This window comes from Bidens hawaiensis, unplaced genomic scaffold, assembly GCF_021521415.1.
Source record: "Bidens hawaiensis isolate Kalapana, Puna unplaced genomic scaffold, B.hawaiensis_p1.1 tig00016116_1, whole genome shotgun sequence".
Classification (NCBI taxonomy): Eukaryota; Viridiplantae; Streptophyta; class Magnoliopsida; order Asterales; family Asteraceae; genus Bidens; species Bidens hawaiensis.
In genome coordinates, this window is record NW_027492465.1 from 447,569 (window position 1) to 463,954 (window position 16,386).

General features: G+C 35.7%; 2 protein-coding genes across 2 annotated transcripts in view; one reads left to right on the forward strand and one right to left on the reverse strand.

Annotated features, from left to right (window-relative positions):
* The window catches only part of LOC143550622 (30 kDa ribonucleoprotein, chloroplastic-like), a 126,839-nt gene that overhangs the window by 60,132 nt on the left and 50,321 nt on the right, over positions 1 to 16,386 (reverse strand). The gene's annotated exons all lie outside the window — the stretch shown is intronic.
* On the forward strand, positions 4,934 to 8,477 carry LOC143550619 (phenylalanine ammonia-lyase-like). The gene is made up of 2 exons (XM_077041238.1): positions 4,934 to 5,313; positions 6,543 to 8,477. Exons 1-2 carry the CDS (start codon positions 4,952 to 4,954, stop codon positions 8,290 to 8,292), a joined length of 2,112 nt encoding a protein of 703 aa, XP_076897353.1. The 5' UTR covers positions 4,934 to 4,951; the 3' UTR covers positions 8,293 to 8,477.

Genomic DNA, 16,386 nt, shown 5'->3' on the forward strand with positions numbered 1-16,386 from the left:
TAGATATTAAAAGTTAAGCCTTAGCCGCTTACGTTATCAGGATTTAGTCCAAGTTGATTGTTCTCATTCCACATATTATAAATCAAATGTTTATTGTTTATTATTTTGAATATAAAACATAATAAACACTTATGACTAATCGTCTCTTGTCAATTCATATGGACAATACTTATTATATGTAGTAACAAATTTAGTTGGAATAAACCTATAATTTTAATGTCATATATTGAAATGATTTAAAAGATAAGGACCATATATGAAAACTGGTTAAAAAAGGTGAGGAGGGCTATGGTATTAACAAGTGGCAAAAGTGGTAGGCTTTTATTAGAAAAGATAGATTTGCTTAATGTATGATAAGAGCATTCTTAATTCATTCTTCATCTCTATCTCTATAATATTAAAAATATCATTTTATTCTCAATCAATTTTAGTTAAATAATACATTTTTTATACTTTTATCATTACATTTTATCTCTTCTTAACTCACGACCACTATAAAAAATATTAAAAAATTATAGATGTCGAAAAATGTTTCTTCAAAATCACTCATTAAAAGTAACATTTTATTGTCCTTCACCTACAATCACTAACAACCACTTAAAATATAAAGCCACACTCACATAATTTAGAGGATGGATTATGCATGTTCTTAGACCTTACATCAATATCATTATTTAAACAAGTATCACTACAAGAAAACATGAGTTTAATTGATAGAAGATTATGTATTTATGTTAGAAATCCATCAAAAGCTAGCTTTTCTGATGAAATTCCGTCGGGAAAAATACACGCGGGAAACGCAATTTACGACATACCCGTCGGTAATGATCCAATGGATTTATGATAGCTCTTTTACCGACGGATTTTCCTACATATATTTTTCCGGACAACCTTTTGTTTTATCATGTAAGTTTTAACATTTGTAACGGAAAAACCGACGATTTCTTTATTCATCCAGTTCTACAGTCACGACATATTTCCTATAAGCCATATATAAAAACCATGTGTACTAATCTTGAGGACGAGTAAAAGTGCGCATGATTAGGATCGGATGTATCATTCCTGTAGGTGTCATGAAGCTCATGTGCTTCTTCCTTTAGTGTAGCGATGAGCTCATTGAGCTGATCGGTTAGTCCTCCGTTAGTCGCGGACCGTTAGAATAGAAATACACCTTTAGTTTGGACTGCCACCAGACAAGTGTGAAGTTGGAACTGTTATTTACCAATAGGTCATAGTTGGGGGATTATTTAAAACCACTTTTCCTTAAAAAAAAACACTGTTTTTATGTCATAAGTTGAAATGATTTGGTTGTTTACGGCAATATTTGAAAGATAAAAGGAAATTTTATATAAGAACTATCACTTCAAGAAAATATGAGTTTAATATTTGATAAAAGATTATGTTTTATGTTAGTAATCCATCGAAAACTAGTGTTTCTGACGAAATTCCGTACGCCAATACATGTGGGAAACCCAATTTACGACAGACGCGTCAGTAATGATCCAATGGAATTACGACAACTCTTTTACCAACGAATTTTACTACAAATATCTCTTCAGCCATCCTTTTGTTTTTTTCCTGTAATTTTTAACATTTGTCACGAAAAGCCGATGATTTCTTTATTCATCCAGTTTTGTAGTCATAACATATTTTCTATAAGCCATAGATAAACACCATTTGTATTAATCTTGAGGATGAGTAAAAGCAGGATTAGGATCGGACGTATTATTCCTCCATGTGTCATGAAGCTCTCCTGCTTCTTCCTTCAGTGAAGCTGATCGAACTGGGTCTCGGGAAAGGACGATCTCCCGACGTTGGGCGTCCTGGGAGAGCCCCAAGAGTAAAGTAGGGATTAGTGTTGGTCCCCCTCCCAATTATACATCCTTTGTGGATGCCTCCGGAAGTCTCCAAAAATAGGGTGGTTTTCATCAACTTGTCACCTCGGAAGACAACGCCTTTGCCTTTCATGTGGTGAAGTCCTCCTCAGTATAACGAAACAAAATAAAAGCGCTATTTTGTTATTTAATTGATTAGTAGTAATAATAATCATGGGTTAGGTTATCGTACAATAATCCTTAACGAACAAAAACATATATGAATTACGCTTAAGGCAAAAACAAAACGCTCAAAGACAAAAACAAAATGGTCAAGGCCAAAAAACAAAAACGCTCAAGAATCCGCTCAAAATGGGTTTCGTGAAGAAAATAAAAAATAGATCGATTAACGATCCAAATATGTTTTTCGGTGAATCAATGATTAATAAAGTATGTATTGAGATTTCGAGATCTTGTGATGCGATTTCATAAATCAATTTCATGAATATATGTATTTTTGCACGCTAAGAATTATTGTAATATCCTTTATCTAATAATAATAATAATAAAACTTGTAGTGTTAATTTCCAAAAATACCCCTCATCAAAACATTTTTCTAATGCATTTTTTAAGAAAAGATACATAATTGATAATACCCATAGACCCTCTCATGACTCATAGGCCATATCACATTACCATCTAGGGATGAGGTCGGGACCGTACCGGTACCGACCGGTTCCGGTCCCGAATACCCAGGTCCCAAAATTCGCGAATTCTTGGTACCGGTACCGGTACCGAAATATTCGGTTCGGTACCGGTACCGGTACCGGTACGGGACCGGGACGGTACCAAGATTGAAGGTAAAATTTCGGGAAATACCGGTCCCATACTGGTAGCAAAAATTAAAACTTTGGTACCGATTCGATACCAATAGTACCAAATCGGTACCGATTTCGGTTCGCGAAATCGGTACCGGTACCAACCGGTACCAGTACCGCTTTCACTCATCCCTATTATCACCTCACTAGTCACCATATCCGTTCTAAAGTGGGTCTTTACCAATTCATGTATAGGACACGTCCACAGAGCCGAATCCAAGAATTGAAAAAAAAAATAGCTCTGGTCCGATGGCGAAAAATATTTTGGACATTAAGTAAAAAAGAGGATTTTGTTGAGTTTAAACAATTTAATTTTTAAATTGGCTTCTTTGGTTATGATATGGATTGTATAAAAAACTAATGTATTATAAAAGGCTTAAACATGTCTCAAATGAGACTAGAAACCACAACTTTTTGGTTGCAAGTTATACATCGTTGCCACTAGACTAAGTTAGTTGTTATTTAATTGAGTTTGAACATTAAATATACATATCGTTGTTCATAAAATACATACATATAATTAAAAAAAATAAAAATTCAGGCCTATAGATGTTGACCACTCTGCCATAAGCCATGGCCGGCCCTGGACGTCCATACCAGGATCCACCCTCGAATCCTTTCACTACACCAATATGTTAGGTAACTAAACTTATTTAGCCAAACGGGTCGGAGTAAACACAAGTCAATCTGGAAGGTTTTTTGGGTGACTCGTTAACCGTTTTAAGTTATACATATTTAAAAAGACTATTTCCTCATAAGTTGAAATTATATGTTTGTTTATGGCCATGGCAATGGCAATATTTGAAAGATAAAGGGGAATTTTATATAAGATTTTATAGTTTAAAAGTAACTTTTTACACACATGATTGTTAAGTTATTAAAAGTTACAAAATAAAATAAGAAAAAATTATACGTTACGACCCAACCCACCAACTCACAAAGACCCCACTTTTTAACTATTTCAATATTTTTCCTAAGAGGCTAAGACAAATAAATACCCACTTTATAAATAAATAACGAATATTAGTTTTCCCATTTAGACCATGTGTAACGGTTACGTTGTGGCTGTGTTTTGGGTGAAAACGCGGGGGTACACCGTCCCCCGCCCCCACTTTTTTTTGGTGCGTTTTAGATACAACGCGAGAATGGCACACACATCCAAAAAAAATACCGTTGGGTGGGTGGGTCTTGTTGTTAACGGGATCGCCGGACAAAATGGTGGGTGAGTTACAGATCGGAGAAGAAGGAGAAAAAATGGTGGTGGTGGGTGAGTTACAGATCGGAGAAGAAGGAGAAAAATGGTGGTGGTGGTGGGTGGTAACGGGATCGCCGGAAAAATGGTGGTGGTGGGTTTCATGGTGGCCGGAACTCCGACGGCGTCAAATCGGAGAATCTAGTGACACCATGGTGGTGGTGGGTTTCATGGTGCCCGGAATAGTTGGATCCGGTGGGTTTCGTGGTGGTCGAAATAATTGGATCCGGTGGTGGGTGCAAAAAAGTGTAAACGTGACTGGGCGTCACGTGACGCATAACCCCTGGACGTGGAGAGTTATGACTACAACATGTTTTTGTACAAAACCATAACTCTGACTGGGCGCCACGTGACGCATAACCCCTGGATGTGGAGCTTTACGACTACACATGGTCTTAGCTTTTATTAACTTTATCGAAAGAAAAAATTACACTCATTTTAGTTAATATCTTAAATCTTAATACATACAACGTAAATAAATTGACATTTTCAACAACTATGTGTATATATAATATCATACATGATACACGTATGACGTTCTTAAATTGTTTTATTTAAGACTATTAATTCTTTTCTAAAAAAGAAGAAAAAAAAGAAAAGGCAAAATGTTAACTCACCTACTACCATTAGTGCTTTTACGTTTAGTGCATTGAATACCAACACCCACTTGTTCCACCTCAGCAGCCCATCACCGTTGATAATTAATCCCATAATCAAACGGCTGATATTAACTAACAAAACCAACCTACCACCTTTCATCATTTTATTTATTTTCCTTATTATTTCTCTCTATATTTTTCTCCCTACCTACCACCCCCACCCCTACCACCTCTCATATATTATTCACACACACCACCTCTCCTATATAAACATCACCTTCCACCACCTAATAACTTATAACTCAGCAGTCTCAACTTCATTGCACACATTTAGAGTGTGAGTCTAGTGTGTGTAGAGTTCAAAGATTGTTCTTTGTATTTGTTTTACTTATAATCCAATAAACGACAATGGAGAATGGTAATCATGTTGACTTTTGCATCAAGGACCCATTAAACTGGGGCGTCGCGGCGGAAGCGTTGACCGGGAGTCATCTAGATGAGGTTAAGAAGATGGTGACGGAGTTCAGGAAGCCAGTGGTGAAGATTGGTGGTGAGACACTGACAGTGTCTCAGGTGGCAGGTATCGCAGCTTGTGACAGCTTGAAAGTGGAGCTGTCAGAAGCTGCGAGAGCTGGCGTCAAGGCCAGTAGTGATTGGGTCATGGAGAGTATGAATAAAGGTACGGATAGTTATGGTGTTACCACCGGGTTTGGTGCCACGTCTCATCGTAGGACTAAGCAAGGTGGTGCTCTTCAAAAGGAGCTTATAAGGTAATAATAATTTACTACTTTTGTCAATTTATGTGTTTATGATATTATCATTTGCATCATCATGACTAAGTAGGATACAATATTAATTCAAATTAAAACATTAGTTAAAATAGATCTTAGATATAGTAAAGCTACAAACATTATTGTTTTTCGATTTACATGGTATGCTAATTACTACTGACTTTAAATGATCGTGGCGGGTTGAATTCGACACAAATTTGAACATTTTGTACTAGCCCGATAATCATGTCAAATACATAAACTTGATTAGAAATAAGTTTCTATGTCTATGTGTTGATGTGGACACGATGTGTTTAATTTAAAATTATATTTTCATATGCTTATAATAGAAAGTTTTAAATTTACAAGTATATAAAAATAAAAATATATACAAAATATTTTTAGAATTCAACTGGTTGGACGAGTCAAACTCGCGATCTAACTAGGATGACCTATTTTCCTTAATATTTTCATATGTTAACTACATGTAATGAAGGGTTTTAACTAATAAAAAATATTGTTAGGTATCCCTAACGACATTTATTAATTATAGATTTAATAACTTAACTAAAAACATCAAGTATATTTTATATATTTGTTAATATAAATATTGTGAATAAATGATTTGACCGGTTAGAAATAAACTTGGCCCACGCTCAATCACGTCCGCCAATTTATTAGCACTCTTGCCTTGTTTGGCGCCTCTCTTCTTTAAATGTAAGGGTGTGTGGCGCCCCATGATGAAGTAATGGTGTGTGGCGCCCAATATTGATGACATGGCGGTGTTGGTTAACCGATCCTTTATACAAAATTTTAATTTTTTAAAATACAGTATTATTTTAGGTTGGTATTTTTCTTATCATATAAAAAATTCACGCCCATTGTATATCATATATTTTCAATATAAAAATATAAAGTTGTGGTAGGTAAAGGCATATGCTCATTTTTTTTTTTAAATTGTATTATTATTGAAAAAAATATATAGTAGGCTGTCGTTGAAAAGAACATTCAAAGATGGTATTTTCTCTTAACATTATATTTTGTCAACTAGTAAGAAGCGAAATAAATAACGTTTAACTTTAGTCAATACGTTACATTTATTTCAAAATTTTAATCTCTACGTCAAGATGTGATTCATATGATCAAATCTACTTGGAAATTTCAATAATGATTTGTAAATTATTTTCATGTAAAAAAATCTAATAAGATTCAATCTTTGCATCACACAGATTCTTGAACGCCGGAATATTCGGCAATGGCACAGAATCAAGCCACACACTACCACATTCCGCCACAAGGGCCGCCATGCTCGTCAGAATCAACACCCTCCTCCAGGGTTACTCCGGCATCCGGTTCGAAATCTTGGAAGCCATCACTAAGTTCCTCAACAACAACATTACCCCATGTTTACCCCTCCGCGGTACCATCACCGCCTCGGGCGACCTTGTCCCGTTATCCTACATCGCGGGCCTCCTCACGGGCCGCCCCAACTCCAAAGCCGTCGGCCCCAATGGCCAAATCCTTAATGCGGAAAACGCCTTCGCCCAAGCTGGCGTCGAAGGCGGGTTCTTTGAGCTACAGCCGAAAGAAGGGCTCGCACTTGTTAATGGGACCGCAGTTGGGTCCGGGATGGCGTCCATGGTGTTGTTTGAAGCTAACGTCCTTGCATTATTATCGGAAGTGTTATCGGCTATTTTTGCGGAAGTGATGCAAGGGAAACCCGAGTTCACTGACCACTTGACGCACAAGTTAAAGCATCACCCGGGTCAAATAGAGGCTGCGGCCATCATGGAATACATTCTAGACGGAAGTGACTACGTTAAAGCCGCACAAAAGGTTCACGAAACAGACCCGTTGCAAAAACCGAAACAAGACCGTTACGCTCTCCGCACATCGCCCCAATGGTTGGGCCCACAAATCGAAGTCATCCGGTCCGCCACCAAGATGATCGAACGCGAGATCAATTCGGTTAACGATAACCCGTTAATTGACGTTTCGAGAAACAAAGCGTTACACGGTGGTAACTTTCAGGGTACCCCGATTGGTGTTTCGATGGATAACACGCGTTTGGCTATTGCCGCGATTGGGAAACTTATGTTTGCGCAATTTTCTGAGCTTGTGAATGATTTTTACAACAATGGGTTGCCTTCGAATCTCTCGGGTGGGCGTAACCCGAGTTTGGATTACGGGTTCAAGGGTGGAGAGATCGCCATGGCTTCTTATTGTTCCGAGCTTCAATTTCTAGCAAATCCGGTTACAAACCATGTTCAAAGTGCGGAACAACACAACCAAGATGTTAACTCTCTAGGGTTGATTTCGGCTAGGAAGACAGCCGAGGCGGTTGAGATTTTAAAGCTCATGTCATCGACTTACCTAGTCGCATTATGCCAATCGATTGACTTGAGGCATTTGGAAGAGAACATGAAAGCGACGGTCAAGAACACCGTGAGCCAAGTTGCGAAAAAGGTCCTAACCATGGGGGTCAACGGCGAGCTCCACCCGTCAAGATTTTGTGAAAAGGACTTGCTTCGTGTAGTCGACCGCGAGTATGTTTTCGCCTACATTGATGACCCGTGCCTCGCTACGTACCCATTGATGCAGAAGCTCCGCCAAGTGCTCGTTGACCATGCGTTAAGCAATGGTGAAACCGAGAAGAGCGCGAACACTTCCATCTTCCAAAAGATTGCTACATTTGAAGATGAACTAAAGGCCATTTTGCCTAAGGAAGTTGAGAGTGTTAGAGTTGCATTTGAGAATGGTACAATGTCTATTCCAAACAGGATCAAGGCTTGTAGATCATACCCGTTGTACCGATTCGTGCGGGAGGAGCTCGGTGGCGGGTACTTGACCGGCGAGAAGGTGACCTCGCCCGGGGAAGAGTTCGACAAGGTGTTCACGGCCATGTCTAAAGGCCAAATTATCGACCCATTGTTGGAGTGTGTTGAAGGGTGGAATGGTGCACCACTGCCTATCTCTTAGGTGTGGATTTGTGCTAAGTGTTTTAATTTGTATTTTTTAATATTTTTGTTTGGTTAAATTTGATGTTTGAACAAGGACTCTTTAAGGTATTGTTATGTGCCCGAATATGTGGTTGTAAATCATATATATTAAACATGTTTCTGTCTCGTTGGTTTCACTAGGTATACAATTATTCATTTTGTTTCCATTTTCGTATCTATTATTTTTTTTCATTTAATAATCTTGTACTTAGTTACCGGCCAACACGTTTATTTGTTCTTACGCAAGCAATGCCATATGGTGGGGGTCAAACCAAAATTTAAAAAAATGTGCTCTATTTCTTACTTCAAACTCGTAGTGTGATAAGATAATGGTGAGTTGGATAGTTTAATAGATTTTTTTTAAAATTGAAGTAACTCTTAATTATCAATTTGTCCTCACATGTCTGACACATGCTTCAAATCGCTGAGAAAACCGATAATTGTTAGTGTAAATGACTAAAAACGAGATGCTTTACCATATAAATGATAACGAGTGAAAACGGACTTTTTAAGAGGTCCAGCTCATGATTTTACAATTTTTTAACGACAAAAAATGCAATTTAGTCTTATATATATAAAGTTCATAAGCATTGATATCTTATCATTCACCATATTTGAGTGGAGTTTCAAAAAAATTACAACACAACTTAAGATTTCCGTTTTCAAAATTTAAACTTTTAAGAAACAAATAAATCAAATATTTTTTTTTATAATCTTTGTATTGTGTGAATCTTGTTTTATGAGACACTCGTTTGATCATTAATATATAACCTTAGCATATCGAGTATCGACCTATACATAAACAAGGAGTACAATGGTTGGGACCCTCTCGAAAATGAGCCTTGTGCGGTCGCCTGCAAGGCAGCTCACAAAGGACGGGCCTGATGTTTAATTTGTATTCCTATTATGCTTTTATTCAAATTTGTATCCCTATGGGTTATGTTAAAAAGGACTATATCAGGTTGTTGTTATGTGCCTGTATATGTGGTTGTAAATCATACATACTAATCATGTTCCTGTGCCGCAACTTAGGTATACGAATATTTATTTTGTTGGTCAATTGTCATTTTCCATCAACGTTTCATTCAAGAGTCTTGTATTTAGGTACACGTCAACTGTTCTCACTCAAGCATCTGGTGGTTCTTGCATGTTAACGTACATGTTTGGGGATTACAAGCATACCGGGCCTTAGAACGTGTCAGATTATACCATGTCAGGTTATATCAACATTTCTTAATCGGCCTTTTAACTTATAAATTCTACCAACAACATTAGGTGACGATTTTGGTTACTAACTGATAAAAATCAATAACATGTTGTGTTGGTCTAGTGGTATGATGTTCTCAATTATAAATGTAAGATGGTTGTTTTAAATCCTTACAATTACAAGATTTAGAGAATTTTTGGTGGCAATAATTTGTTGTAAAAAAAAATAAATAAGAATCAATTTTTCAAGACTTAAGTCAGTATGATAGTCAAAAGTGGTTGTTAAGTTTTCATGTATCACGTTTGTATGAAAAATAATACTAAACTAACGATGGTGGGTTTTCATGCATCTTTGTAACTATAAATATAAATATTATACACGTGTCCTAAAAAGGTTAAATACGCATTAATTATAACATGTTTACGTTACTCTCAACTGAAACTGTCCACTAGTTCTTGTGGTTGATTTATTTATTTTTCAAAATACGAAAATTCGATGTGGTTAAAATGATTTTTATGAGAGAATTTGTGAAAAATCCTTTTGTGTTTTTGAAGAATATTCCGTTAGCAATGGCATATCATAAAAGTTAATTGATCATGTTAGTTTTTGTCTGGTGAGTTGGAAGATCCGAAGGTGTTTCGTCATTTGTAATGTTGAGACTAGTGTAAAAGGTTTACAATCTGTTATCAGGAATTGCATATCCAGTTGTCTCATACTCTGTCACTTTGACCGGCATATGCCACCACAGATCATAACATACCCTTATAATTTGCCAAGGTTGCGTCATTAGAAATGACGGACCTACAAACATGTGAGATGTCATTTAAATAGGCATATGTTGAATACTTTTGTTGAACAAGTATGCTCGTACATACAGAGAACATGTACAACGATGTGATGCCTCATCTTTTCTTATGAGATATGCAAATTTGAAATGATGTTTCGTCAATATAATAAATAAATCACACAATATAATTTATAATTTGATCATACGTAATTTATAGTTTGACCATCGGATATGACCAGAGAGATACTCCAAACATTATGTGTTTTTAAATATGTATTAATCATTTAGTGTGATTTATTTATTATATTAATGATATAAAATGACATGTCTCACGAGAAAAAACGAGACATCACATCTTATATAGTTGTGCTTGTTCTCGGTTTGTACGAAAGTACTTGTTCTACAACATACTCAACATATGCCATGAAATGGCAAATATCACGTATTCGTAGGGGTATGCTATGATCTATTGTGGCATGCAGTTGTCAAACTGGCGAAACATGAGACGGAACACCTTCGTATCTTACGGCTCACCAGACAAAATCTAACATGCTCAGTTAACTCTTTTGATCCGCCATTAGACATATCACCTAGAAACACAAAATATGTTTTTTGTCTCACATAAACCATTTAACCAATGGCGAAGGATAGGGAGGGCGAGGCCAACCCCCCCCCCCCCTTTTTTGCGCAGTAGTATAAATTAACTTTTTTTTCGATTGGAAATTTTTATACGTAGTGTAAATGTATCTCTTTTTGACCGCAAATTTAAGCCCCCCTAGTTTATGACTTTTAAAATACATTTTGAGTTCAACCCACACCGTCATTTTCATCCAAGCTTCGCCGCTGTATTTAACCAACTCAAATTCTCCTATTTTGAAAAAAAAATTCGACATATTTTTCTTTGTTTTGTGTTCTTTCTTTTAATAGCGTGTTTTTGGTCTTCATGAGACATAGTGTGGTGATAAGATGTCTCTCATCTATCCTAAATGTCAGATGTGGAGGATTTAAATCTTGTACATTACAATATATAAGTGGCTTGTAAGTATTTAAGAGTAAGTTAGATTCTATAAGGAGCAACTAAGGTCTTATGCGTGAGATTTTATGAAGTATGATTGTTATTGTTTGCCATTAAAAGTAAAAAAAGGATAGTGTGTTCTTGTCGATCTCCGTCCTCATAAAACCAAGTAAGTTAACACCAAATTTGGAACAGCTTTGTAAGTAATAACTTAAAAAGCAACAATGGAGACTAAATAAAACATTTTTATAAAGTGTAACATCTGCTGTACCATATCAACCAGCATATTACAAAACATCCAAGACTTCTCTTGAAGTAATAAGTTTATATAAAAGAATGCTCCTCACAGGTATTCCGAAAACTTGGGTTTCCAATGAACGGAATGAACACGAACAATGCATTGTTCGTGCTCGTTTGTTAAGAAAATAATGTGTTCACAAACGGTTCATGAACACTTACTGAACGAGATTTTATGTCGTGCTCGTTCAGTAAGGAAATGAATATGTTCGTGAACGGTTCACTAACACAAACAAAATCGGCGGAGCCTAGAGATTAAGATTCATCAATGTGAATAATGAAAAAGGAAATGAGAACAATTAAAAAACAATGAAAGAATATGGTTTCCTATTTTATGTTAGGGTAATAAATTAAAGAGCATAAGTTGTTTAGATAAAATAAATAAATGTACAAAAAATTTTAATGAACAACATATACAAACGAACGTGAGCGAGCGTTCATGAACATATTAACGAACGTTCACGAACACAATTAAACGAATGAGGACTTTGTACATGTTCGTTTGTTTAACTAAGCGAATGAAATTTCTTGTTCATGTTCGTTAATTTATTAAACGAACAAACGTAAACGAACTTCCCGTCAAACGATTCATGAATGGTTCGCTGAACATTTGGTTCGTCTACAGCATTACCGAAAACCTTATTCTCTTATACATAACGAGTGGTTTGCCCGGCGCGTTGCGCCGGGACAGGTTGGTAAAACCCAGACGGTGGTAAACCAAAGCAGGTAGTAAGTGCACGCGAATTGTCAGTTTTGGTTACGTGCGTTATGATATCGAAACTGAAACAAAAAATAAAACAAAACAGTATAATAATTGAGGTTGACCAATGAGGTGACGTCGGTCAGTAAAACTCGGGCATTGATAAAACTCGAGTGTTGTCGATCCCGAGTGTTGAGGTAATGAGTCTACACAAATTTGGTCGGTCCCCGTCACGTTCCTTACGGTACCGAAACTAAAACAAAAACAAAATTTGGCTTTCTTTTTCATTAAGTTCGTTGCGGTACCGAAACTAAAACAAAGCACGGTGATTCTATGCGAATTCGGTCGGTTCTACTTACCATCCGGCCTATACCAAAGTTAATTTGATAAACAATTCTCACGTTTACATAAACATATGTATAAATAAACATAAGTGATACACTTGAAAAAAAAATAACCAAAATCATAAGTTCATAAGTAACACACTTGAGAAAAAATAACCAACTTTTTGCTCCATTAGAGATTTTATCCCTAGCTCTAATCTTGAAGAAACGTTTACAACAATCAACACAACCATCCAACCAACACCAACATCCATGTTTAAAGACAAAACTCTTATTACATATATAAAAACAAAAATAACACACTTTTGTGACACCAAACTTCTAATTTATACTAATTAGATAATTATACATAACTTTTTCCATCTAACTCAATGATGTCGTGAAGGGTTAGTTTAGTCACATCTAAGATAAACTATAAGGTTTATTAAATGTAAAACATACTGCAATTGCCTTTATGTATGACAATGACGTACAGACTAAAAGGAAAAGAAAGAGGAACACAAATAGTCATTAAATCAAGGAAAATTAACCAAATAACTCCTGAATTTTAATTTATAAAAAACTGCACTCGATGATACAAATATGTATGTTATATAAGTAAAAATTTATAATATTTTGGTGATTTGTAATTTAGTGTGACTTGTATGTAAAGTTGATTAAATGTTGCACAATGCAGCTCAAGGAGTAAATAATAGTACTTCCTGTTTGCGCATCCTTCTTGTCAATCCTTGGGTGGTGTCCCTTGATGGCCTTGAGATGTCGTGTCGGTCCTATTCTTGCAAGTCCGCATAGATTAAATGTTGCGTAACGTACATAGCTCAAGGAATAATTATTGGCACTATGTCAGCTCGTTACATTGAAGAAGTTTATTTAATAAGAATGAGACATATGGCGTTTGCACTTTTTATGTGTGTTTTTACTCTTTATGTATCAAATGGATCAAAGACTTTTAAATCAGTAACATTCGTAATTCATAAAAGTTAACTAGATGATACGATTTGAGAATCATGCTCGTAGTTTGGCAAGCTCAAAACTTATATTAATTTAAAAACATGAAAAATTATATCCGGAATATATACTTGTTGACAGTAGGAAACACAACATGTGCAAACCTACAATTTGATAGTGGCATTCGTGTTCGGCGTGTTTGCCTGACACATATGACTTGAGTGGTTTTAGGCGTTCGCCTCTTCATGTTTGTTACATGATATATACTTCTCCGAAGTTTGGTGTTCCTCCGCAATCCAAACCCACATGTCTTTTCAATTTCCAGTGAATCGCTTTGGAAATTCGACGTCTAAATCACAGTAGACCTAATAATTTAGATATACCGAACTTAATTTGTTATCTCTAAACAAGAGGATGTGAAGTCTTAATCATCACTATTAAAAGAGAACACAAGGTATACAAGATACATAGACATCAAACTAGGCTTGTAGGGTGGGGGTGGATGATGGTGTGAAAATACAAGGTTGGAAATGTGTGTTGACTGTTAGGTATGAACGAATTCTCATGTGCAATTAAATATTTGGTCCATTTGTATTAAAGATAATATCATAATAGTTCTCTTGATACTATTTTGGAAAGAAATGTGTGTTCGGTATGAATTCTCATGTGTTACTTACTAAGTAGTTTTTTTATTTGTATAATTTAGGAAATGTGTGTTAGGTATGAATTCTCATGTGTTACTTACTAAGTGGAGTAGTTTTTTTATTTGTATAATTTTACTAAAAAGATATTTATTTTTAAATGCGTAAAATTATCCTTGAGGGTTGATTATATTTGCTACTTTAAATAGGTTATTTTTATCTACGTATGTAACCTTGATGTTTACAAGTATTGTCAATTTCATACAATTCGTTAATCCAACTATTTTTAATTATTAAGTCAGGGGTGTTTTTGTCTTTCTATAAGAATACCCCTAATAACTAGAAAACAAAAAGATATATAATCCAATTCTTGGTTTTACTTTTGAGGTTAAATGGAGTGTATGCTAGAAGCAGAATATTGTGGAGATTTACTCTTGTAGAAGTTCAACTACACTTGTGCTTGATCTGTGTTGAAATATCCTTAGACCCGTGACCTGATTAACACACGGGCCATGGATGCCCATTGGATTAGCCGTTTGAACTTTGAACATGGAGTTTATATATAAAGAAGAGAGTGAATGTCAACCACCATGGATTTACATTGTAAATACCCAAAACCAATTTTACTAACCCCAAATTGTTTATACAACCATTTTCATGTCAAGATGGTTGAGAATAATACAGATAGTGACAAAGCTGTTGGCCCAGACGGATCAAACAATCGAATCAAACGAACTTATCAAATAAACGAACACGAGATATTGGGGTGACAACCCTCGACTCTTTTCATATAATCAAACGAACTTCATAAACTTATCAAACGTAGATGGAGATGAGACTCCTTGACTCTCTCTTAACTCTCTCTCAACTCTCTTTCAACTCTAATAATCTAGACCCTATATATAGACCTACTAAACTTCCTCTCCAAGACATACATTTCCTAAACCTACTACAATTCAAATAACTAAATTATAACATAACAAAATAAACCTTTAACTTTACTAATATTCAAGATTAATCCTTCAAAAGCTTGGACGATAACTCGCCCACAGGGGAGGGGGGGTCAAAAATATCGGACGGACATGGGTAAATTTACACGTTGTACAAAAAATTTAAGACGAAAGTGGGTACATTTCACCACTAAGCAACCCCACCCCTCCAAGGCCTACACTATCCTACGCCACTGAACACAAACCTATGAAGAACATTTAAGATTAGAAATACAAGTTGATCTTAAGACTAGATTTGTATAAAGAACGAACAAACCCTAACTTTACCAGACAAAATATGAAAGAGATGAACGAGACAAAAACAGAATGACGAATAAAATGATCAAACTGAGATACACGCCCTCTCTCAGCTGTCAGTTACTCTCTTTCTTTTATAATCAGCCGAACTATTCAGGTTGTTGGGATCTCTTCAAAATAACCAACTACAAACTTTAGCCCAAGCTCATAATATTTTGCCGTAAGCCCAAGCATGGCAGCAATAGCATCCAAAACCAATTCATCATACAAAACATAAAAAATGTATTATATTTCAAGTCCCGTATCGATAATCAACACAAAAACTAAACGAATAACTCGCGTTTATATTAATCAGAAATATCACTCTAAAAACTGATTACAAACCCTCAAACCCTAACTCGGTTTGACTCTTGATGAACCCTAACTCGGTTACACCAACTCCACCTTCTCTAATGTCTAACAATAACTCGGTTTATATAGACTAACCCTAACTTGTTAGCCAAAACATTACCAAATATAATAAAACTTAATTCTTGGGTTGGGCCTTACACTTGGGCCAAACAACAATTGATCCAACAATATTAACCCAAAACTATATAAACTGTTATGTTGATGTTTTAATTACATATATATTTTAACAGTGAACAAGTTCATTACTCTCAATCTCTCATTCTCACTTCTCACCCTGAAATATATTTTCTGTTGAGCTATATTTGTCATCGTTGTTGCATTTAGGAGGGTGCCATCGTTTTGATGAGCCAAGTCTGATTCGTAAAGAGTCTTGTTTGTATCTTTTGCATCAGTTCATCGTGTTGATGTTCTGAACATTGTTTTGTCTTGTATTTGGTTCTTGATTTCTGGGTTAAACATTTTGGTTTGTGATTAATA

What these genes read in the sequence shown, in the direction of transcription:
- LOC143550619 (XM_077041238.1), top strand. Translation starts at nt 4,952, where the DNA reads ATGGAGAATGGTAATCATGTTGACTTTTGCATCAAGGACCCATTAAAC. An exon ending in CTTCAAAAGGAGCTTATAAG is followed by an intron (nt 5,314 to 6,542) that starts GTAATAATAATT and finishes TGCATCACACAG; the next exon opens with ATTCTTGAACGCCGGAATAT.